This window comes from Castanea sativa, chromosome 11 (genome assembly GCF_040712315.1).
Source record: "Castanea sativa cultivar Marrone di Chiusa Pesio chromosome 11, ASM4071231v1".
Lineage (NCBI taxonomy): Eukaryota > Viridiplantae > Streptophyta > Magnoliopsida > Fagales > Fagaceae > Castanea > Castanea sativa.
This window is the reverse complement of record NC_134023.1, coordinates 33,659,978-33,685,897: the sequence shown is the minus strand read 5'-3', so window position 1 is coordinate 33,685,897 and position 25,920 is coordinate 33,659,978. Positions and strand designations below refer to the sequence as shown.

Genomic DNA, 25,920 nt, shown 5'->3' with positions numbered 1-25,920 from the left:
AGTCACCCAAGTACACAGGAAGTATACAAGGGAGAACAAATCAAAGACGAACATTACAAAAAACAAGGAAATCTAAAATAGAAAGAAAAGGAAGGTTTCTCCACACGGAGAACCAATCAAGTAAGGTTCGGAAAAAAAGAGACTTAAGAACAGGCATGGAACTCTCGATGTCTTCAAAACATCTACTATTTCTCTCCTTCCAAATACACCACAACAAGCAATGAGGAACGGCCTTCCAAATATCTCCATTACGATGGCGACCAAAACGACCTTGCCAACAAGCCAAAAGCCCCACAACAACACCTTGGCATAACCCAAAGAAATCCCAAATAAACCGAAGACCATGTCCCACAATTCCATGGCAACCGGCAAGAAGAAAGAGATGGTCAACACTTTCACAATTGCACTTGCACATATAACACCAATCCAGATGCAAATCTTTCTTTTTTTTAAATTGTCTACAGCGAGACATTTTCCCAAAGCCGCAATTCAAACAAGGAAAGCTACTTCTAGAGGGGATCTTCCGCTTCCAAATGCTTTTCCAAGGGAAAATTTGCTCCTTATGGCCAACAAGAAGATGGTAGTAAGAACTAACCGTGAACCCCTTACTCTTACAGGGCCAACAGGACTTGTCCTCCCCAATCCCCCTTACGGAAAGTGCTATAAATGGAATTGATGAAGCTCCCCGAAAGCTTCCAATTCACGATTATGCACATCTCTACAAAACTCAAACTCCCAATGGAGGACTCCATTGGTGTACCTCAAAAGATCCGCCACAGTAGCCTCTTTTCACGACAAATCCTAAATAATTCCGATAGCGAACGGCAAGAGAAGAAGTACCACACCAATGATCTAGCCAGTACAAAGACCTTTGATCCATCTCCAATATCAAACATAATTAAACGAGATAAGGAGGCCACCCCCGTCTCGATGTTTTTCCACAAACCGACACCATAAGGACCAGAGAAAGAGGTAGAACACCACCACCCCAATCACAACCATACTTCACCGCAATCACTTGACGCCAAAGAGCATCCCTTTCTTGCCCAAATCTCCATAACCACTTCCCTAATAAGGCAATATTGAAGGTTCTCGATTCCTAATCCCCACCCCACTCCGAAGAGAAGGGGAGAACACACCGAAGACCAATCAACCAGAATGAAATTTGGGCTCATCTCCTAGACCACCCCAAAGAAAGTCACGTTGAAGTCTAGCAATTCGGGTTGGCCACAGGAATAGGGAATAAGGAAAGGAAATAAGTAGGAAGATTGGAGAGAGTGCTTTTAATTAAAGTGACTCTACCTCCCTTGGATAAATATAATTTTTTCCAACCTGCTAATTTTCGTTCCATCCTTTCAAGACTAGGAAGCCAAAGAGACTTGGCCTTCAATTTTGCCCCCAAAGGACGACCCAAGTATTTCATAGGGAGGGACCCATGATTGCAACCTAAGACAACCACTAAAAGATCCATATCTTGCACCGACCCCACCGCCACCAAATTTCGACTTACCCAAATTAACCTTCGACCCCGACACAGCTTCAAACCAAATGAGCACCATACGGAGAGTCAGCAGCTGATCAATGTTAGCATCACAAAAAATAAGAGTATCATCAGCGAAAAGGAGATGGGAAACCATCAAAGGATTACCATCAGAAACACCAACTCTAAAGCCAGATAAACGGCCTTCAAGGGCAGCCTTATCCAACATTCTACTAATGGCTTCCATAACCAAAACAAATAACAAGGGGGATAAAGGATCACCTTGCCGCAACCCCCTTGAGCTTCCAAAAAACCCATGAGGAGTACCATTGATGAGGATAGAGAAACGAACCGTTGATACACAGAAGGAAATCCAACGTCTCCACTTATCTGAAAAACCGCAACGCTCAAGCAAGTAATAAAGGAATCTCCAATTCACATGATCGAAGGCTTTTTCTATGTCCAGTTTACATAACAACCCTGGCTGACCAGACTTTAATCTACTATCAAGACTTTCATTGGCAATAAGAACAGAATCAAGGATCTGCCTATTAAGAACAAAGGCATTCTGAGGAGCTGAGATGATCTCTCCTAAAACCATGCGAAGACGATTAGCCAAAGCTTTGGCAAGAATTTTATAAATCCCCCCAACAAGGCTAATAGGGCGGAAGTCCTTTAGTTCCACTGCTGCAACTTTTTTGGGAATGAGAGCAATGAAAGTTGCATTCAAGCTTTTTTCAAATTGGCTAGTATCATGGAAGTGGTGGAACACTGCCATGATGTCTGATTTGAGAATCCCCTAGCAAGATTGAAAGAAAGCCATCGAAAAACCGTCAGGCCCAGGGGATTTATCCCCATTAAACTCCATGATGACATCAAAAATCTCAGAATCCTCGAAAGGTCTCTCTAACCAATCCACATTATCCCTAGAAATCCTAGGAAAATCCAAAACATCTGGAAAGGGTGCCGCTTCTTGTCGCTCCGAGTAAAGGTTCAAATAGAATTGTTCAATATGGTCGCAATTCTATCCCGGTTGGAAGACAAAACCCCATCGATGATAAGGTTTTCAATACAATTACTTCTTCTATTAGAATTCGCCATCCTATGAAAAAACCTCGTATTGGAATCTCCCTCCTTTAAAAACAACACTTTGGACTTTTGCCTCCACTAATCTCCTCTAACAAGGCTGCCTTCTCAAGATCGACACGAAGGGAAGCTTTTTCCAACATTTCTTGATCTCGAAAGAGGCCGAGTGTCCGCTTTGACATCAAGAGCATTCAACTTGCTCCATAACAACTTTTTCTTAACCGAGATATTGCCAAAATCTGATTCATTCCACTCGCTTAAGGTCGATTTTTAGGGCAGTCAATTTCTTGGCAAGAATGAAACTAGGGACCCCTTGAAAATGGTAATTACCCCACCAAGACCGCACCTTATCAAGAAACCCATCTCGCCTTCAACCACATATTCTCAAAACGAAAGTGGGTTCGCCCTCTGCGAAGATTCCCACTCTCCAAAAGAATAGGAAAATGATCTGATAACACTCTAGGAAGCCTTTTTTGGAGAGAAATGAGAGAGGTGATCCCGCCCAAGCCCAGAAAAGAGGAACCGATCAATTCTAGAGGCCGAGGAAGAGTTAGACCATGTGAAAAGGCCTCCCTCCAAAGGGTTATCCAATAGCCCATGAAGAGAAATAAAATCTGAAAAATCACTATGCACGGTGAATCTTCCCGCCCCTAACCTCTCCGAAGGAAAGCGGGTGACATTGAAATCCCCTCCCAAACACCAAGGTAAATTCCACCAACTAATCAAGCCAGCCAATTCCTCCCACAAATATTGACGCTCTCTATAAAAATTAGGGCCATAGGTACCTGTGAAGGCCCACTCAAAGTGGTCACTAACGTTTTTAAACCTACACGAAATTGAGAAACACCCCACTGCTTCTTCAATTTTTTCAACCACCCTTCTATCCCACAAGAGCAGAATACCACCGGAAGCTCCCTCAGAACCCAAGTAAAGCCAATCTATGAAAGGACAACTCCATATACTTCTAACAAGGCCTCTTGTAATCCATTCCAGTTTTGTCTCTTGCAAACACACTATATCAGCCTTCCAAGAGCGTAAAAGATTACGAACCTTGAGTCGTTTTTCCTTGCCATTCAGACCTTTGACATTCCAAGATATAATCTTCAGATTCATTGAGAAATAAAAAGAGCCCTATCCTTACCATTATCACTGCGCCTATAAGAGACTGGACCATAATTGACAGAGCTAAACAAACCCCTCAATTCCCTAATCCCTTTCCTCCCTGAGCTCTTCAACTCTTTATCAGAATGAACCTTAAAATCCCTTTGCTGTAACTCAGCTTCAACAGCCAACAGGAATTTGGTAACTGGCTCTTCCAAACCTTTGAGGGATGTCCCAAGAAAATCATCAAAGCCACTCAATTTTTCCTGAAACCACACTGAGTACTTGCCCTTTCCCAACAAATTATCCACCAAAGTTGTTGACCCTTCAGGAATATCCCTGACACCCGTAGGTAAGGAGACAGCCAGGGGTTCAACATTGAGAGGAGCCGAAAAATCAGAGAATTGGGAAACATCCTCTGAACCAATATCTGATACCCAATCCTCCACACTAACCTCAGCCCCATTATCCAGATCAGAATTAATCTCCCTAGGTTCCGAATACTCCTCTGGAACCAACACCAACTGGTTCGACTCATTCGTTCCAACAACCGCAGCATCCGATGGCAAAGAAATAAGAATCGGGACAGTCACTCTCTTACCGTCTCGTAATTCAAGAACCCATTGCTCAGAATTACCCCATTTCCTGATGGCTTTGTCTGTGTGCTCATGGATGATCCGTTGGATGTCACGATGCAAGTCCACTTCAGTATCCGAGCACAGGGACTCATCCAAAACATTATCGGAGCACAGGGACCCAACCGCTTCATTATCGGAACACAGGGACTCACCCCCATCATTATCGGAGCACAGGGACACCTCCACCGAGGCATCGGAGCAGTGGGACTCATTCACGGAGGCTTCGAAGATATCGGGCACTGAGAGAGACTTCTCGGTGCACGTTGGTTCCAAGCGCGATACAAAGTGCTCGAGAAGAGACAGGCACGCCGACAGGCTTAGCGTAACCTGTAATTGTTGTCGCCGACGAAACAAGGTGGGAGTGAGGGGCTTGCGAGGAGAAGACAGCCAGTGGGTGGGTCTGAGACTTAAACACGGGGGGCTGGGAAGGTTTGGGTTTCCATTTAAAGGCAGTTTTCAGTTTGGGTTTGGAGTGTTTTGGGTTTGGGTTTGGAGTTAGGCCCACGGGTTTGGGTTTGGAGTTAGGCAGGGAAGGATGTGTTTTGGGTTTGGAGTTAGGCCCACGGGTAGGACAGGATTGCAGGGGGTTTGGGTTAGGAATGGGCTTTGGGTTAGAGGCTTGAGATGGTAATGGGTTTGGAATATGGTTAAACAGGGGGAGGCAGTTGGGCTTAAAAGAAAAGGTGGGCTTGAAGTTAGAAGCTAGGCCCATAGAAGGAACCACCTCCTTGACATTGGACCAGCAAATCTCCCACTTACCACTGGGCCCACGTACCAGCTTAAAAGAGAGTTCCAAACTCATCCCATCATCACTTTCAGCTGAAAAGATCTTCTCTCTGTCAGGAGAATCCACCTTCCCAAGACTGTTCCTGCGAGAATCCTGGGTCTGAGAATTCAGATTTGCAAAGTTGGACTTTCGAGGGTCCAACATTAAATGAGTTGGATTCGCAGCTCCACGGGGATCCTGGGACAGAGGAGGATTCGCCGCCACGACCTGCCTGAAAGTAAGGGGTTCATTACAACAGCCTTGCTCCACAGCTGCCGCAAAGGATTTGGAGGCTAAGAATTCAGACCCAGGTAAGAACTTGGGGGGCTGGTTAAAGGCAGGAGATTCAGGAGCTATTGCCTTTCTCAAGTGACAACCAAAACCTCTCCAACCACAGCCCAGTTTACCTTCCGGCACTACAATGAAGCCTTTACGCCGGCCATGAAGGAGTTCAGAGATCATAAGGAAAGAGCCATGTGCATTGAGGCCCAGTTGAAGAATAAAAACTGTCTCTCCATCTCTAACAGTTTTAGCAAAGTGTCCAGGGGGTTTGGAGTAAATAAAGTCTTCCAACAAAGATAACAGTCTCTTAGCAGACTCTTTTCCCATGAAAACAGACTGAAGAGAACCTCTGCCTCTCTCGAAAATACGAAGAAGGAAGAAGGAACCCCCTTCTTCCACAGAAAATTCAAAGGATTTTGACTCAACAAAGAAAAATAAAGAGCCACCCATGACCAGAAATTAGCAGACTTGAGTAAACAAAATACAAACCAGTGCCCAATCAAATAACACTAACTTCGGAACCACCTCCTTGAGTAACTTTAATGACGCTCAGCACATATTAGCTAATACTGAAAAAGGCAGGCAATCTCATTTCTTCTGTATCTCACATGGTGCAACATGTGACAAATATGTTTCACCATGTGACTTTTGCTTGGTAAGTTACTTGCACACCCAAGGGGATTCAGATCTGCTTAAAGATAGGGATATCCCTTATTGATGAAAAGAGGAGAGAGCGTCATTTGTAATATTTTGGTCATGTTCAAAGGAGAGCATTAATGAATTAGTAAAAAAGATTGAGTTGATCCAAGTTGAGGGATTAAAAACAGGTAGTGGAAGGTTAAAAATAACATTAGTATTAGTAATAAAAAAGGAAACTTCAATTAGGGAAGTAATACAGACTATAACTTCTGATTGAATAGAATGGAGGAAAAGAATATATATGAACGACCCTAATTAACTAATTGAGAATTCATAGCCAATCCCATAAAATTTGGGATCGAGGTTTTGGTTTTTTTGCTCATTAAATATCAAGATGATCGGATTTTAAGAACCATGTCAGTATGTGACAAAAACTATTTAAATTTTAGAGCATAAAGTACACAAGAAGTATACAAGAGCTACAAGAAAACTTAAAGCCTAAAATTACAAAGATCAAGATGCTCCAAAATAAGAACAGCTACAATCAACAATGTACTTAAACCAATCAAAAAGCAATCTAAGAAAAAAGAACTTAATATGAAGCAAGGGTGATTCTATCCCATTGAAATACCTACAATTACGTTCCTTCCAAATGCACCACATATGACGAGTTGTGTTCCAAACATCTGCACTCATATGGCCCTTAGAGCATTAGCATTAGTATCCCTAAAGAGTATTGATTATCATACACTCGTTATTGCATACTCCATAACACTCCCTTTGAAATCGTGTTTTGAAAAAACGATTTTAGTTAAAATTGTGAAATCGTTTTAAAAACATGATTTCCTGATTTTACAATTTTGAAAACACGATTTCAAAGGGGAGTGCGTACTAATTGTGCCATAGCGAGTGTTTAGTGTTCAACAAGATTTTCCCATCCCTAAAATAGTGTGCGGGAGCAATTTAGGTAAGAAACCCAAAAGAACACCCCGCAACAACTTCTCTACCCATTCCCCATTTTAGGATTTTACTATAGTTGCTTCCTATTTTTAGGGAGCACTGTTCATTCCCGAAATGAATTTTTTATTCATTTTCTTTTATTTTTCTCTTTCTCGCTCATTGGGAAACAATGGTTGCAATGGCTTGACGGTTTCGATGACTGGCCTAAACTCTCTCTCTCTCTCTCTCTCTCTTCTTGGTTTGCTCACTGGGCAGTAACGGTGCACGAATTGGTGGGTGCAACAGTTGGCATGGGTGGCATTGGCTTGTTGGAGGGTTTGGCACTGCCAACTTCTGGGATTGGACTGTGTCTGATGTGGGTGTGGGTGTTTTGGGCTTTAAGAGGAGAATTATTAAAAATTAATGGAACAAACTATATCTAATGAAATAAGGTTTAGAATAGAGAATTTGATGTGGGTGTTTGGAAAAATGGTTTGCTAAAATAGGAAAAGTAGGTTCATATCCTAAAATAGGGAGAAAAATTTAAGGAATCTAATGCTAATGCTTTAAAACCACCTTTCCAACAAGCTAGGAGTTCTTTCACTAAATAAGGCATAATTTAAGAGATTTCAAATGAGAAAACGAAAAATGTCCTTTGCAATAGTGCAAAGAAGAAGATGGTTGATAGACTTCCCATCCATTTTGCACATACAATACCAATTAACAATGATATTTCATTTTTAAAGATTTATGGATAATTTATGTTTTCAAATAGACTAAAAGAATTTTATTTGATAAGTAATCAAATTTATTAATGAAATAGGTTACACAAGCTCATGAAGATAAGAACTCTGTAACCTAAAAGAATTACAAAACTTAAGAACCAAAACGAAATCTATGACAGTGTTACTATTTGTAAGATTCCACATATAGGACCAATCAAACAAGGTATGAATTAGCAAAACTTTTTGCTGGGTTTTTATTATATTTTATATTAATTTAGTTTTATCTATCTTTCTTTACCCTCTAAAGTGTGATTATTCCTCTCCCTCCACAACAGCCACATCACACACAACAGAGCAAAATTTCAAATCTTCGAATAGTGCTTCCCCAACCAATTCCACCACTCCAATAAGTGGTCAATCACCCTCCTTGGTAGCACCCAATAGATTCCAAAAATTCTAAAATCCTAGCTCCGTAAGTCATAGGCAACATCACAATGGATCAACAAGTGACCTACTGTCTCCTCACTATGTTGATTCATACAACACCACCCAACTTGGGTTAGTCCTTGCTGTTAAGATTATCACGAGTTAGGATCTTCCCACTGTCAGCTGTCTAGACAAAGAAGGAAACTCTCTTAGGGGCCTTAGTACACCAAATACTCTTCCAGGGAAAGCGTTAGGTGATGCACCATGGATATCCTCCTTATAAAAGTGGACAGTACAGATGCCACTACCTTCCAATTTTCATAACATCCTGTCATCCCCTGCCCTTATATGGATATTGGGATATATAAGATCTAAGAAAGAACTGTCTGCGTCTAATTTCCAATCATGAAAACTTCCATGAAATCTCATATTCCAGATCTGACCCTCCCCTCCTACCTGGAAGTCCAGGACTGAATAAACAGAAGCATTCTGATCAAGAGAGCAAGCAAACAAAGCAATATAAAACTCCTTCAAATACTGACTCCCACACCACGCATCATGCGAAAAACTGTAGACGATGGCCATCCCCAACCTCAAAAGACACAAAATGCTGAAAAATTCTCCAACCCATCCTAATACTCCTCCACAAGTTGCACCCATGAGAACCCCTAACTAATCCTGAAGTCTAACCACCCCATTCCTCCCCATATTTTGTGGCAATGACCCTTCTCCACAGATGAGTTACTTCATTCCCAAACTGCCATAACCACTTACCCAAGAGGGTGTTTTTAAAACTCCCTGCGCTCCTCATCCCCAACCCACAATAGAACACAGTGTGTCCCAAGCCACCATAGAACACAGTGTTATTAAAACTCCCTATTTATCCAAGGCACCCCACAAAAAATTCCTCTGTAACCTCTCCAACTAATTAGCCATGCTAGTTTGAAGACTCAAAAGCAAACTCTTCAAAAGTGTCTGTCTCCTACAATTCAAATAAAGAATGAATCTGTTGATTGGATAGTAAATGATATTGGATTAATATACACTTAAAGAAAAAAGGTAAATGATATTGGTTTAATATGAAATTTAGAATGCATGATTAGCTTGTAGAGAATGTGGGATATAGTGATAGGATTGACAAATTACTAATGTAGTGTTGGTGTAACTTGAACTTTGACTCTATCTATCTTGAACCTGACTATATGTATATTTATAGAGAAATGTTATGTCCACAACATTTTTACAACAAATCCCAAGTGGCAGGTTGTTATTGGTGGGGCAAAGAAGTAATTTTAGTGATAGATTTAAATTATAACCACTAATAACTAAACTCCTATGAGTTTTTGTGAAAATGTTGTGGACGTAGCCCTTTTTATATTTATAAGAGCTGTCCCCAACCCACACCCCCCAAAAAAAAGAATAGAAAAGGTCACATTTAGACAATTCTGGTTATCTGTCTAGAGCATTTAAGAAGTATCATTGTCGTACACAAATATGATATGAATATGGCTCCCTTGCAAGAGTATTTGTGCCACTTGGATGGAAGAGTTAATCATGTTCTTACACTGATAACTTCAATAGAATAAAACTTTAATAGTATTTGTGCCATTGGTATCTCACTCATATGTTCACTAACCCTTTAGCCATCAAGTGTAAGTATCAAATATCAGCTGTGTTTATATTTGTACATGCACGTGTTAAATCATGTTGGATGCAGTTATTGGTGTTGCTTATATAATATTGTACTTGCTGGAAGCTGTCTTTTTTTTCTTGATTGATTAGATTTATGGTAAAAAATTGACTTATTGTTGTTCTAATACATTTGTTAGGGTTCCCGACATTCCCTTACTCGTGCTCGGGCTGCCTTAAAGTACATTGTTCTGGCTCTCTCCGGTCACATGGATGATGTACTACGGAAGTATAAGGTATTGTGTCATGTTTGGTGTTTTTTATTAACCCTCAAACAATAATTTTGCTTTGGTGTTTTCATATTGTATGTTGGTATGTACTTTTTTGATAAATAAATAAATTCATATTAAAAAGCCCAAAGTAAAGCGTTATCCCAGTACATGGGATGGCCAATGAGCTATAGCTCAAACAGTACTTCCTCCCATAATAATGGGATGGAGGGCAAGGTCAAGGGTTCAAGACCCACTAGGTGCATGTACCATAGTACAAGAGATGTATACAAAGGAAAAGCCAAAAAGAAAAAAATCAAATTGCAAAAAGGTTAACATCTAAAATATATAACTCATCTACGAAGTCCATGAAGGTTAACATGGAGAAATTGATGGGACTTTAAAGCGCACTCTAACGTCTTGAGAAAAACAAACTTGGGCTATGGCATGAGTCTATAGTGCTGCGCATCTGGACCGAATGTTTTGGCAAAAAACCCCAGTGTCTGGTTGGCAATCAGCTGTGCTTAGGATATTGCTGCTAGATTTGTTGGCTTTTGGTAGCTTTACAGCTAAGCACCTCCTATGTAGTGGGCATATTTTGTTAGAATTGTATAGATTTAGCTTTCTTTAAGTGTCAAAATGTTTTTCTTAACTTCTTGTCCGTGGTTCTTTCAGGAAGTCAAGCACAGGATTCTTTTTCTTGTGGAGATGCTGGAGCCTTTTCTTGATCCTGCTATAGCCACGTCAAAAAGTGCAATAGCTTTTGGAGATCTATCTTCCTCTTTTCCTGAAAAGCAGGAAACCACTTGTGTGACTGCCCTCAATGTCATCCGTACAGCAGTAAGAAAGCAGGCCGTTCTTCCTTCTTTGGAATCTGAATGGAGGCATGGCTCAGTTGCTCCTAGGTAATACACGCCTATATTGTTTGTTATAAGAATATTTTGATCGGACATCAGTTGGTATTACATGCCTGTCATCTGTACAGCATTAAGAATATTTTTGTTTAGGATGATTATCTTCTATAAGTTATGAATAATTTATATTGATCACTTAAAAGAGCACAACAAATCATGGGAACAGTTCAATTATTCTATATACTTAACCCCTCCCTAAAATGACTTAGATGTAAAAAGAATCTATTAGATTAGATGGTCTACACTCCTCTAAAAACAACCACTGGAATAAAGGAGCTGACAAACATGATTTGGTTCTCATGACTGACAATTCCTGTCCCTTACAGTTTCTTCTATTTCTCTCCTTCCACAATGGCCATATTAGAAATGACTGCACTAAATTCTTTTTTTCTTTTGATAAGTAATAGAATTTTATTAAAAGAAAAAAAGCCACCCAGTGCACAAGACATACTTAGAATGCATGACTGCACTAAATTCTAAATTCTATATTTGAAAGAACCGCTTATCAATTTTTTTCAAAGAACCTTGTCTCCTCCAATGTTTTTTTTGATAAGTTTGTCTCCTCCAATGTTGAAGCAACATCTGCACTCATTTATTGCATCACCTATCTAACATCAAACAACACGAAGAAAAATGCCTACGATTCAGTGGCAAACTGACAATTGGAAGTGTAGTAACAAAGGATTTATGTTCTCACCATTATTTTCCATGACACATGAGAATTTTTTTGTGTTCTCACCACTAAGATTATCTGCCTTGAGAATGTTTTTCAAAGATGCAATCCATACAAAGAATGCTACCTAATTTGGCGTCTTCACTTTCCATACAGCCTTCGAAGGAAAAGCCAAACTAGTGTTCCCTCTCAAGATCTCATAGTGTGAACATTGGTTTAGGATGTGTGAAATTTAGAGTAGAGATAGTGTACATTACACCACTATGACTCAATAGTGCACACCTCTAGGTATTTCGTCTGTGGATGTAGGGCTTTCATCCTTTGTTATTATTGTCTAACATCATTAAGATTTTTTGTGGGTTTCACTATTATGTGAGTTTTATCAGTATTCTCTTCTTATATCTTTGGTTTGGTTATGGATGAAAATTTCTTCATGCAGTGTACTTCTATCAATATTGGAACCTCACATGCAGTTACCTCCTGAAATTGATCTTTGCAAGTATCCTATATCTAAACCACTTGATCCTGAATCTTCAAATGTATCCCCTCTTTCTTCTGTCCCTTGGCAAGTAGGAGCTTCTTCAAAATCAAATACCCAAGATGACTATGATGGAAAGACAGATTTTTCTGATACAGCTGTGAAGATTGACATTTCTGAAGATGCCAATCTATTTTTTGCCCCTCCAGAACTTCGGAGCATAGCAATGACAAATATTTCTAGTGGTCCAGATGAGAATAGCCCTGTTTCTATCCATGGGGATCTCAGCTCAGAACCAAAACAGTTGACCGAGAAAAGTGTTACTCACCAGTTTCATATTGACTTAGTGTTAGATGCAGGTTTCACTGCTGAATACTATAATATGCAAGCAGATTATTTTCAGCTAATTAACTATCGAGATTGTGAGCTGAGAGCTTCTGAGTTTCAGCGTTTGGCTTTAGATTTACACTCTCAAAGTGAGATTACAGTTGAGGGTCATGATGCTGCTATAGATGCTCTGCTCTTAGCAGCAGAGTGTTATGTAAATCCCTTTTTTATGTTGTCTTTTAAAGCCAGTCCAAAATTTATGGACCAGATGAACATTAACAGGACTAGAATTGCCCAACATCATGAAATTTCAGAAGTGAGGAGTTCTGAAAAGAGTAAAAGAGATCTAGAAACAATTGCTCATCTTGAAAAGAGAAGAGACAAAATTGTTCTTCAACTACTGCTTGAGGCTGCTGAATTAGACAAGAAGTATCAGAACAAAATTTCATTTGGGGGACAGTGTCCTTACTACTCTGAAGGATTTGAAGAGCAAGTTATCAAGTTGTCTCCTCTTGATATGCAATCTGCAGATGCTGTCACCTTGGTTAGGCAAAATCAAGCTCTGTTGTGCAATTTTCTGATTGAACGGTTGCGGAGAGAGCAACACTCAATGCATGAAATTCTTATGCAAAGTCTTGTTTTTTTGTTGTATTCAGCCACTAAGCTATACTGTGCGCCTGAACATGTGATTGATATTGTATTAGGATCTGCTGAGCACTTAAATAGGACACTGACATCTCTTTACTATCAGCATAAAGAAGGCAATTTACACTTGGAGCCTGAGAAAATACATGGGATACAACGAAGGTGGATGCTGCTTCAAAGGTTGGTAATTGCTTCAAGTGGTGATGATGATGGAAAAGACTTTGAAATCAATATCAACAGTGGTATTCGTTATGGAAATTTAGTTCCACCTTCAGCCTGGATGCAGAAAATATCCACATTTTCACGCTCTGCATTCCCATTGGTTAGGTTTCTTGGTTGGATGGCAGTATCTCGTAATGCAAAAAAGTATATGAAGGACCGTCTTTTCCTTGCTTCCGATATGTCACAGCTGACATATTTACTGTCAGTATTTACAGATGATCTAGCCATAGTAGATAATGTTGTTAATCGAAAGCATGAAGATGTGAGGATTGAAGAGTCAGGGGGCAAAAATATGCCTTCAGTTAAAAGAGGATTTGCTAAGGAACAGGATGGGGATCAATCTTTCCGTGTGATCTATCCTGATCTCAGTAAGTTCTTTCCTAAGATGAAAAAACAATTTGAAGCGTTTGGGGAGATCATTTTGGAGGCAGTAGGCTTGCAGCTGAGATCTCTTTCTTCGAGTATGGTGCCTGATGTCTTGTGTTGGTTTGCTGAGTTGTGTTCCTGGCCATTTTCTCATTGGGACCAAATTGCTTCTGAAAATAGTTCTGATAATTGGAAAGGTTATGTTGCAAAGAATGCAAAAGCTGTCATTCTTTATGTACTCGAAGCCTTTGTACTTGAGCACATGGAAGCAATGGTGCCTGAGATGCCTAGAGTAGTGCAGGTGCTAGCATCACTTTGTGGAGCTGCATACTGTGATGTGTCATTTCTTGACTCTGTACTGCATTTGTTGAAGCCACTCATTTCATATTCTTTAAAAAAAATATCTGATGAGGAAAGATTGTTGGTTGATGATTCATGTCTTAATTTTGAGTCGTTATGCTTTGATGAGCTTTTTAACAATATTAGACAAAAGAATGAGAATCAAAATAGTTCTGCAGAGAAAGTTTACAGCCGAGCATTAACTATCTTTATTTTGGCTTCTGTCTTTTGTGATTTGTCCATTCAACGTAAAAGGGAAATGTTTCAATCCCTAATATTTTGGGCTGAGTTTACTGCTTATGAACCAACAACTTCTTTTCATGACTATCTATCTGCATTCCAGAGTGTAATGGAAAGTTGCAAAGCTCTGTTAGTTCAAAATTTAAGAGCCTTTGGTGCTATCCCACTTCAGTTTCCCCCCTTCAATGATGTGGGCAGTGGTGCACTCTCTGGTAATAGCTTGGAATCACAATCATGGTTTCTCAATGATGTCTGCGATAGCACATGTCCAAATAAGGTTTCTCAGAAGTTAGAAAACAATAATTCTGACGCTTCTATTGTCAATGAAAAGGTCTATCAGTTATCAGCTGAGGAAATAGCAGAATTTTCTAGAGACTTAGAGGCTCTCATTGTGAAGCTTGACCCTACTGTTGAGCTCTGTTGGACTCTTCATTATCAACTTGCTAAGAAGCTATCTATTGCATTGGCACAGTGTTTAATGTACTCAAGATGCTTATCTTCAATTGCACGTGATGTCCATAATGCTGAAGAGGATGACAGTGAAAATCCTTCATCATGTAAGTCAGTTGACCAGTTTCCAGTTCATTGGAGGATTGGTCTTGAAGGACTAGCTGAAATCATGATGATGCTCCAAGAAAACCGTTGCTGGGAAGTTGCATCTTTGATGCTTGATTGTCTGCTTGGAGTTCCACACTGTTTTCCCCTGGATAGTGTGATTGGTTTGATTTGTTCTGCAATCAAAAACATTTCTTGCAGTGCACCAAAAATTTCATGGCGCTTACAGACTGATAAATGGTTGTTAATTTTACTTGGAAGAGGTATTCATACCCTTCATGAAAGTGCGGCTCATTTGGTTGATTTGTTCTGTGCAATGCTAGGTCATTCTGAACCTGAGCAACGGTTTATAGCACTTCGCCACATGGGAAAACTTGTTGGCCAAGATGTGAATGGATGGACAGCTATACAACCTTCTACACTTTGCAATAATTTAGTTTCACCTGGCTTACTTATTTCTGTTCCTGAGTCTATTCTATCTCATCTGGTTTCTAGTACATGGGATTCGGTGGCTGTTCTGGCATCATCTGACACATCGTTATCTTTAAGGACTTGTGCAATGGCACTTCTCGTAGATTATATCCCATTTGCAGAGCGTCACCAGTTACAATCATTTCTTGCAGCAGCTGATAGTATTTATGGTTTGGGGAAGCTTGCACATCCAGCGTGTGAGGGCCCATTACTGCAACTATCATTAGCACTAATTGCTGGTGCTTGCCTGTACTCTCCAGCTGAAGATATTTCTTTGATTCCTCCAGACGTTTGGAGAAATATTGAGACCTTAGGCTTGTCGAAAACTGGTATTCTGCTTTGTTATCATATGTATTTAAATCAAATTAAGTATATAATACAAATCTGGAAATGTTGAGAGTATGCGTCCGAGTGACTTTTGTTTTGTTTAATTATCCTTCTGTAGACAGTGGGCTGGGGGATCTAGAGAAGAAGGCTTGCCAAGTCTTGTGTAGATTGAGAAATGAAGGGGATGAAGCTAAAGAGGTATGTAGTAGGATGCAGCCAAAGTTGTCATATAACTACACAGTACTGTATAATATCTCAATTTCTTATGAAGTGTGTGTGTGTGTGATTTCTTACCATCTGTTCTCATAATGAAAGCATTTAATCTGTTATTTCTTAACATTGCATTGGTTTAATAAGCCAAAATTCTATAATTCAGGGCTTAAAAGAAGTGCTCTCTTCAAATCCTACGAGACAATCCGACCCAGATTTTAAGAGTACCCGTGAATCAATTCTTCAGGTAAGAAAAATTACAAAGGGTGTGTAGTGAATTTCTCTTGCAAATGTTGAAATTTATCAATTTCACTGTAGTTCTGCTTGCTTTTGGAAAATCTTGCTAAATAGTGGTGGTAGGATTGCTGGAGAAATTTATTGTTACTGATGCAGTTGTCTTCTTCAAGTTCTTTACAAGCGTCTGATGTTATTGTCAGTACTTTTTACTCAAGGATAAGGCCCAACCCTGAGCATTGCCTTGTGTTTTAGGTGTGGGCTTGATACAACGACCAAAATAGCCATCCACACACACACACACACACACACATGTGAGGATTATGTCTCTGTCTATGTGTATTATACACTGATATTATAGGTTTGAACTATTGTTTGATTTTTTTATTTTTTACATTACTCTTTAACTGTTAGTGTTTATAGTTTATTCTACTCAGTTTTAAAGATTGGATTGGACAAAGAACTGAAAAAGGTAGTGGTTTCCGGTTTCTAGGTCTCACTGGGGTCTAACTGGTGGTTGAGCTGGTGAATTGTAAATAATTTAATGATTAATTATTTAATAGTGCAGATAAAGTTAATAAATATATAATAACTAATAATAGTTTAAGTATCCAAAAATAATATTAAATATTTTATGTTCTTAACTTTTTAAACATATGAAAAAGAATATTTGTATGAATTAGTAAGGTCATAATTTTTTTTCGATAAAGAATTTTACCTCAAAACTTATAATTTTCTCTAAATTGTATGAAAGAATATAAAGATAGCTTCAAAATGGGAGATTATGCTAAAGCTTCATATTTAATGTCAGACATATTTTAGTAAATTGTGGAGATTTTTTTTTTTTTTGATAAGTAGTAAATTGTGGAGATTTTATCTAGTCATATAAATTTATTTTAGTAGTTTCAGGAAATGTATGATTTTTTATGTAAATTATTATCTTTTTTTTAGAATAAGCCAACTCTGATCCTTTGTTTTGTGACTCTACCTTATGTGGTTAAACCCTGGGATTTTTTTCCCCTTCCCTTTGAATGGGTGTTTTTTCATGCTGTCTTGTCGCAATAAGTTCTCACCCTATATCCTTGTCATGTTGTTGCTCATTTTTTATTAATGTATTTGTAACAGGTTCTTGCAAATCTAACTTCTGTTCAGTCATACTTTGATATCTTCTCCAAAAAAATTGACCAAGAGGTTATGGTAAGCCTGGGTGACTACTGATGCTGTCTGTTACTTCCAAGCTTCTGCATGCTCAGTTTGTAATTTAATTATGTTGTAGGAACTAGAGGAGGCTGAAATGGAATTGGACATCCTTCAAAAAGATCATTTACTGCAAGAAGATTCCAAAGATAGGCATCAGATTCCTTCTCTAGCCTGTAATCATTTCTACTCCTAGCATTGTCATCTACATCTCATTGGCTGCTTAAGAATTTGTACCTGTTATGTTAATCAATATTTTTCCTGATTTTATCTACTGTGCAACATTTTCCAGCTCCTACAAAAGATGATACCCGCCTTCGTCAAATCAAGGACTGCATTCATTCCCTGTAAGTACTAATTTTACTTTATGCTGTACTTTGCAACATGTGAAATTCATTGTAACCTTTGTCAACTGATTCAGTTAGTAGGAAAGAAAGTGATTCTTTAATATTAACTCTTTTTTTTCTGAGGCAAAAATATATGTTTGGTCCTAGAAATTTTGGTCAAGTTTTTGTTTAGTCTCCTTGAATTTTTTTTTTTTTTTTTTGATAAGTAACGAAAATTTTATTAAAAAATGAAGAACAGCCAACCCGAGTACATTGGGAATGTACTATGGGGGCATAAATCAATAACCAAGATTACAACGATCAAGTAAAACAGGAAGGGAAGAACAAGAAAAATGACAAAAAACCACACTCCAATCGAGGAGAGTGTGTAAGAAAAAAGACTTAATCTCTAATATAGAGCGTTCACAACCGTCAAAGCATCTCACATTCCTTTCGCGCCAAATACACCATAACAAGCAATGAGGCACAATTCTCCACAACTCTATATTTCTATGTCTTCCAAACTTACTTTGCCAAGACTCAAACAACTCAATAACCTTCTGAGGCATAACTCAATGAATTCCAAACAAGCAAAACACCAACGACCACAACTCTCCTTGAAAAATTTAAAACAAGCCAAATTAGTCCTTCTGTTTATTCTCGGTTATAATTCTTGCTTATGTGGCTAATTGAGTGCCATAGTGGTGTTGACAAAGGACAATTAGGCAAGCCACATGAAATGCACGAGAGTATACAAGAGATGCATGGGATTTGTTTATTTGTTTTTTTTTTTTTTTTTTGAAGATATCTTTGTCTCATTAGTTAGTTAATCTTCCATTTATTGTTCGTGCTTGAATGGATTTTCTTTTTAAAAATGGTGGTAGGCTGGTAGCCATGGTGACTTGCTCATCTAGGAAGCCTCTAGACAGATACTACTAGGTCCTTTAATAACATACAGTTTTCTTGTAGCGTCTTCATTGCTTCTGTTCAAATCTTCAGCCTCTAGGTTTATTTTTAAACACTTCTAATGAAAGTAATTGTTTAATAATTACTGTCAAATGGTAATAATGAGTAATTTTGTATTCAATATTCCTTAAGATTTTGAACACAACCTCCAACCCACCCCCCCCCCCCCCTGCGGGCGCCGGGGCCACTGCTGTGCTAGAAAAAGGTGGACATTCCAGTAACACTTACTACCATTATTGGTACATGTTCATACAAATAAATGGGACACCGTGTACAGTTTTTCAAACATACCAATGCCTGTGGAGCTCATCTCTTTTAGTTGTCTTTATTGCTTGGAAATAACTAAATTTCACAAGTTACTAGGATCAAATTTTACATGTGTGAAATCAGTGCTAACTCTGCTGAATATAGCAGGCCTTGTATTATGTAGATTCTAAATTTAATTTTTCTATCTGTTTTGTAATTTTCAGAGAGAAAACTAAACTCCGAGAGGGTGTAGTAGCCCGCAGGCAAAAGAAACTTATTATGAGAAGTGCCCGTCAGAAATACTTGGAAGAGGCAGCTTTACGCGAAGCAGAACTTCTTCAAGACCTTGATAGGTTTAAACTCTATCAGTGGCTTATCTTTTATTCTTGAGTGCAATCTTTTTGTGATGGATCGAAGTTGGTGATTTTAAACTAACAGCTGTCATTTTCATGTATCAGGGAGAGGGCAGCTGAAGCGGAGAAGGAGATTGAAAGACAGCGGTTGCTAGAACTTGAGCGTGCTAAAACTAAGGAACTGCGCCACAATCTTGATATGGAGAAGGAGAGGCAAACACAGGTGCCCTTCCCCCCTTCTCTCAATTTATTGGTTTTCCATCAACTCTGTTGTGCTTTTTCACCAATTTCGTATGTTTCATACCAGAATATGATGTGCTAGGCCTATCTGAATGTTGGTTGTAAATATGTGCCTGAGATGACTCTTTCTAATATTTTTATTGTTAATAACATTTCTTTTTTTATTTTGGCTATTGGGTGGGGTGAGGCCTGTTTAAAATTTCTAGTCATTAGTAACAGTCCCTAAGAACAGAGCAAGATAGGAATTATGTGAATCAATTGGAGTTAATATATAATTTATTTTTTCATATCTTTTTAATTATGATTAATCATTTTTTTTTTTGACTATAGTGTACCAAGTCCTTCCTTTGTATTATAAGGATATTTTATTTTTATATCTATGGTTATCTATTGGGCTTGTTGGCATTGATGAGGAATGTGCTAGGGCCTCCGGGAGGTGCCAGCATTGACGAGGAATGCGATCATTTGGAATTTGATTCTAGGTTGCGTAATGTGGATTGTTTGGTTGGAACGAAATCGTTGTTCCTTTGAGGACACTAAGAAGATGTTGGATGAGTTAATGGTTTTATGCTAGCGTAGTCTTTTTGAGTGGTCTTGTTGTTGGGGTTTTACTAATCATTCTTCTCTATGAGTTTATGTTCTCTTAGAATAGTTTCCTCATTTCCCTTTTTTTTGCTGTTTGTTTTATATTTTTCTTGTTGTTCATCATCATGAACAACTTGTACTCTTCCTTATTTTTTTCATTAATAATAGTTCTCTGATTACCTTTCAAAAAAAAAAAAAAAAGATTGGACATGCCCAAAGATTAATACAGTAATTTTCTTTTTTGAGTTCCTTTTTCATGCTTTTTTTGAAAGCTATTGTAACATTATTCAAAGAATATACAAATAAAGTTACAAGTTGTATTTAGTAGCTCATCATATGATCCAAAGAAGCAATAGCGACAGATGGAAATAAAAACAAATATATATACAAGAAGTCGCATGATAAACAAAATTGAATGTATCTTATATGGCCTGCCCTATATTGCAAGTAAAACACAATCAGCAAAAATTGAACTCCACCTGCCCTAAGTGGAAGAGACATTCCAACCTGCTGGATACTTGAGAGTGGAAAAATGTAGTCTTACCCATAAGTTTTGCATTTTGATTGAAAAAAAAAAATAATAAAAAAGAAGAAGAAAAAGGAAAAAAAGGTTTTGCAAGTCTTTGGTGTCTTTATCTGAAAAGTTACCGTATTATTGGCCTCTGGTCTTTTTGAATGATACTATATCTAAAAGAGTACATTTGCATGTAGAGAGAACTTCAGCGTGAACTTGAGCTGGCTGAATCAGGACTCCGAACGTCTCGACGAGACTTTTCTTCCTCCAGTCATAGTAGGTAAGCTATTTATGTCATTAGTTAAAATTAGTTGATTATTGCACAATCCTTTCAGTTGTTATAGAACCTCTATATATTAAAAAAAGACAGATGAATTGATATATATATATATATATATATATATATTAATTTGAAGAAGTTGAGTTGTGAAATATGAGATATTAGCAAAGTTGTCAATTGTGTACCATACTGGCCTATACGGCTGGTATTTGCCTCACCGACATAGAATCAAGCACAGAAACTTCCCCTGAAACATACTGCCTTGAATATTGGTTTGTATGAAATAGTTTTGGCAATACCAGGAAATGTTTCATGTTTCGGCCAGTAAATGGATACTGGACAGACCAGTATTGAAACTCCTTTTTTTATTTGTTGAGAAAGGGGCAAAGGGCAAGAGGGAGCACAATGAAGATGCCATATTAGGATACTAATAAGCTCTGTCACCAAGTGATGCAAAATGGAACTGCAATAAGGGGCTAGATCTTGTTTTAGCTAGGCACAAACCTTTAAATTCATAAGGGGCATCTTGAATACACAAGGAAGAACTGCAAAATCTACCAGAAAATAAAGAAAGCTTAATTTTATTGAAAGGAAATTGTTAATTTTCATTTTACATATTGCAAGCCTATTCAAAGACTCAGAAATTATTTTTCAAGTGAAAATATTCCTATACATATTTTAATTCATACAGTACCATAATAGAACTCTATCTTGACTAACAAACCCTTAAAACCACTTATGAATAGGAATGTTTTTCTCAGCCATGACTATAGATTTTTCTTCAGTCATATCAATCAAACACAACTAATCCTAGTTAGATCTCTACAATCAGTGAAACTAGATAAAAAAAAGCTTCACATAATAACCAAGAGTTCCAGAGTAAAATTGCAACAAAATTTTAGAAATTTTTGTTCTAATGTTGGCTGAACTTCCCAAAGCCAGAAAAAAATAAAAAAAATAATAAATAAATAAACCTTAACAAATCAGCCATAAAGAAAAATATCCAGAATTAAATTTTGTGGAGGACAGAAACTGCTGAGTCTCAAAATCCCCAAAATCATCCTTCAAACTCCACAAATCAGCAAACAACCATCACCAAGGTCTCCTAAGTCTTATTTGACCCCCAATGGAGCAACAAAACTAGTAAACTTACTCTGAAATTGTTGATCAGAAAAATAGTGTTGAAAATCCAAAAATAAAAAATAAAAATAAAGAACTCACATAAGATGGTTTCAAAAACAAAATATGAAAAGATCACCATAATTACTAGGGAGGCTGGCAACCCAACTTGTGGTTGCCAGAATTTTGTGACTGTCAGTGCTAACGTCAACAATGATGTCATAGTACGGGATGCTGACATCAACACACATCATCTAGATTTTTCTATTACATTCTAGGGTTGTATCAATATGCTATGTTACCAAGTTGAGTTGTGAAATAGGAGATATTAGGATTGGAGAGAGAGAGAGAGAGAGAGATAGATTTGAGAAAACCATGAGTTTCTTGTCAAAACTAACAATATTTTTAGATCTTCTTTAGTATCTTGTTAGTTTTATAGCTAGAACCAGTTATATCTATGTTTGATGTCCATTCTACTTCAATTTCTTGTCATGTGCATGTGTGTGTGCGTGTTTGTTGGCTTAGATAATATTTGGTATCTTCATTTGCAGTCGACCTCGGGAAAGGTATCGTGAAAGGGAAAATGGAAGATCAGGTAATGAAGGGAGCACAAGAAGTGGAAGCCTGCAGCCTGAAACTTCTGCCACTAGTACATCCATGGGAAGCATGCCAACTGTTGTTTTATCTGGATCCCGGCAATTTTCTGGCCAACTTCCTACTATTTTGCAGTCACGAGACCGCCTTGATGAGTGTGCCAGCAGTTATGAAGAAAATCTGGATGGAAGCAGGGACTCAGGTGACACAGGTAGTGTTGGTGATCCAGACTTGGTGTCAGCATTTGACGTACAGTCTGGTGGATTTGGGTCTGCTCAAAGGCATGGATCCAGAGGGAGCAAGTCTAGGCAGGTAGTAGAGAGGAGAGAAAGGGATAGTAGACGCGAAGGGAAGTGGGAAAGAAAACATTCATAACTCATGGCCCTGAAAATGAGATTAAAACTTCGGATAACTCAATGTATACTTGTGTACATATGTATCCTTTAGCAGTGTAATTGGGAGGCAGTGATCTTCATAGCAATAGGATTTTGAAATTCATCTTAAATGGGGGCTGTTTTTAGGGCCTAAGGCAGTAGGTTTGATGTAGCGCCATAGTCAAAAGGTGTCTATTTTGATCTCTCGTGACAATTGTTGTAGTAGTTCCATACTCCCATGTAATATTACATTATTTTATTGTTGTTTCAGCCTGTGCACTAAGTTAAAATAATATGGATATAAATTTTGTTGAATCTTTATGCCTAGAGATCTTAATATTTCAATGAAAATGTTTGTACCAGTAATACCAAATGGGTATCTTACCCCGGTAATCCAATTCAACCATTTGTTGATTGATATTGCAACTTATTAGCAGATTTCCCTTATGCGTGGCTGGGCTGAAATACAACCCAATTTTACTTTCTCAAGTGTAACACAATGTGTGAATTTTAGTATAATGTCCATTAATTCCACGTTTTTATGTTTACTCTTAACTCTTAAGATTGAATGGGAACATTGATATTCGTATATATATTCTTTTAATATATCAATGTGGAAGCAGGGGAGTCAAACCCTACAAGTTCCAGTGTATAATGTGTGTGTGAGAGAGAGAGAGAGAGAGAGAGAGAGAAGTCCTATAAGTCTTGATATTAAAATCTATAATGATAAGTGGTGGTTTTACACATTTTTATTCAAAAACTATTTGCATCAGTCTATCTATAACACTGTATGTATATATTATTGCTAAAGTAAACAAGTAAATATTTACACGGTTATTATAACTTGCTATTTTATTATTTTAAGCTTTTTTCTCTCTCCTCTCTCACTCTCGTTAGGCTCTTTCTTTCTCTTCCCTCGACTTTCTTTGATGGAGAGAGAGAGGGAGAGAGTATTGACGTGGGTTGATGAAATAATAAAAAATGAATAAAAAATAATAATGTATAATAAATAATCAGATAGGGTGTTTTTGCTCAGTGTTTGTGTAAAAAAAAACAAGTTCTTATACTAATTTAGATGGAAATTCTAAATAGTTTGATGCAAATGGACATTCCATATGTAATAGGGATACATATATAACACGAAAGTTAGCCTGCCATAGTGGCAATATCAATACAAAGTCTATTGCATCCTAGACTAGTAAGGTCATGCATCAAAAGTGAAGCTAACTCCACAAGTGGAGTATCCAAAATAAGGAAGTTTTGTTGTAAGTGGACAGCCATCATTGCGATAGAATCAGCACAAGAGTTGGCCTCTCAAAAGCAGCGGTTGATCTTCCAGTGGGGAATTTGGTTCGGCAAGGTCTTGCAATCATCAACAATAGATGCATATTCAGCATTTGAGGAATCATTATTGGTGAGCAAGCTAATTACAGAGCTGGCATCAATTTCAATTTCGAGTTTTCAACAAATTGAATTTGAAGGATAATGCAAAGGCCAAAGGGCATCCCTTATTGCCCACAGTTCAGCTTCTAAGCTATTACCTATTAGCCCAACCAATAGATCTAGTGAATACCTTCACCCATCTGCTTGATAGGTTCTTATAAGCCCACCTCCACCAGCAAGTCCAGGACTCTTATTGTGCACATATAACAATTGTTGGTTAGAATTAGATGCCTAATCATCAATGTATGGTGCAAAGCAGAGAAGGGATGGGAGGCACCTACAGACTACAAGCAACGTTACCAAAAACAGGTCTATATCACCAATTCAATTAGAAAACCTAAGAGCTATTAGTAAAACTAGTTGAAAACCCGTGCGATGCAGGAGAAAACTTTGTCTAAAAGTATGTTGGTCTCAAGTGTTGCATAAAAACTATAATTAAATTATGTTGGTCTCAAATTGAAACGATAAACTTGATTTCTATAGGATTCCAATCTTCACTATTTACAACAATAGGAATTGAGCAAGCAAGAAAAGCTTGAAAAGGATTCAGAAAAATGAACATCTAAATAAATATAGATTTGCTATAATAAGTAAAATAAGTACATATTGTTAGCGACAATATTTTTTAAAATTTTTTTAAAAATAATATAATTCAGGAACTAACAATAAAAAAAGTAGTGCATATATAATTAAATAATTGAATGAAGTAACATTTACAATAAAAAGATCACAAATGGCATACCTTTGTTGCTCATGGATTTGATTGAATGAACATATTACTGATTTTGCCAATGAAATTCTACTTTAAACCAAACCATGTAAATACTACAAGAAGACTCCAAAAGTTTCAGAATTCCTCTCTAGTTCCAGAAGTCCTCTCTAGTTTCTACCATATAGTTTACCAAAATTATTTTTGCATCATAGATTGGTGTGTTTAGATACCGCTTATTTTGTTGAAATTGAAAAATTATTGCTGAAAGTATTGTAGATAAAGGTAAAAGTTAGTTGAAATAGTACAATGAGGCCATGAATAGTGCCAAAAAGTGCAGTGAGGCCTATGAATAGTAGCAAAAATAAGTTAAATAGTGAAATAATTTTCATTTTTTTATCTCTACCCAAACGCACAATATATGCCAAATATTTTTTGCTAGAATCCTATAAATTGTTTGGATTTACAAAATGAACGTATGCTGTCAAAATCTATGACCGCATTATCTCAATTATTTGTCATATCTGAACTTATGATTATCTTTATGCTTATAATGGACCTTCCACTTTCATGCATTTGCTTAAAAAAAAAAACCTGCATTTCAAAGGCATCACAAATAATTTGATCCAACTTGCTGTGAATTTCTTAATCCGTTGTAGGAATATATCATGTCATATCAACAAATTGGTCTTCATACCTAGGGTCTGTTTGGGAACATCTTATTTTGCTGAAATTGAAAATTTTCCGCTGAAAGTATTGCAGATAAAGTAGTGAGACTTATGAATTGTAAGTGCATAATTGTACTCGAACCCAAAAACAAGTGTTGGGCTCAGGCGCAATGAGCCTTATACAATAAAATTTGTAGAGTATGGATTTGAAATCTAGGTTCGGGATGTTGGAAGTTTGATTAGCAAGCTAGAGTGCCACTATCTATGCAAATAATAAACGAATATGACAAAGAGACCTCCTTGGACGTAAGCCGATGATGAGTTG

At 37.7% G+C, this 25,920-nt stretch overlaps 1 protein-coding gene across 4 annotated transcripts in view; it reads left to right on the top strand.

Moving 5' to 3' along the window:
* LOC142615660 (uncharacterized) overlaps positions 1 to 23,136 on the top strand; it is a 31,886-nt gene extending 8,750 nt beyond the window's left edge. For all 4 annotated transcript variants that reach the window (XM_075788400.1, XM_075788401.1, XM_075788402.1 and 1 more), the window contains 12 exons: positions 9,912 to 10,007; positions 10,656 to 10,885; positions 12,007 to 15,539; positions 15,656 to 15,735; positions 15,914 to 15,994; positions 17,107 to 17,178; positions 17,258 to 17,354; positions 17,471 to 17,525; positions 18,941 to 19,069; positions 19,175 to 19,292; positions 20,606 to 20,688; positions 22,359 to 23,136. In XM_075788400.1, the coding sequence (XP_075644515.1) occupies positions 9,912 to 10,007; positions 10,656 to 10,885; positions 12,007 to 15,539; positions 15,656 to 15,735; positions 15,914 to 15,994; positions 17,107 to 17,178; positions 17,258 to 17,354; positions 17,471 to 17,525; positions 18,941 to 19,069; positions 19,175 to 19,292; positions 20,606 to 20,688; positions 22,359 to 22,776 (4,992 nt within the window). In that variant the 3' untranslated portion in view covers positions 22,777 to 23,136. The remainder of the gene's footprint in view (positions 1 to 9,911; positions 10,008 to 10,655; positions 10,886 to 12,006; positions 15,540 to 15,655; positions 15,736 to 15,913; positions 15,995 to 17,106; positions 17,179 to 17,257; positions 17,355 to 17,470; positions 17,526 to 18,940; positions 19,070 to 19,174; positions 19,293 to 20,605; positions 20,689 to 22,358) is intronic.
* The last annotated feature ends 2,784 nt before the right edge of the window (positions 23,137 to 25,920 follow it).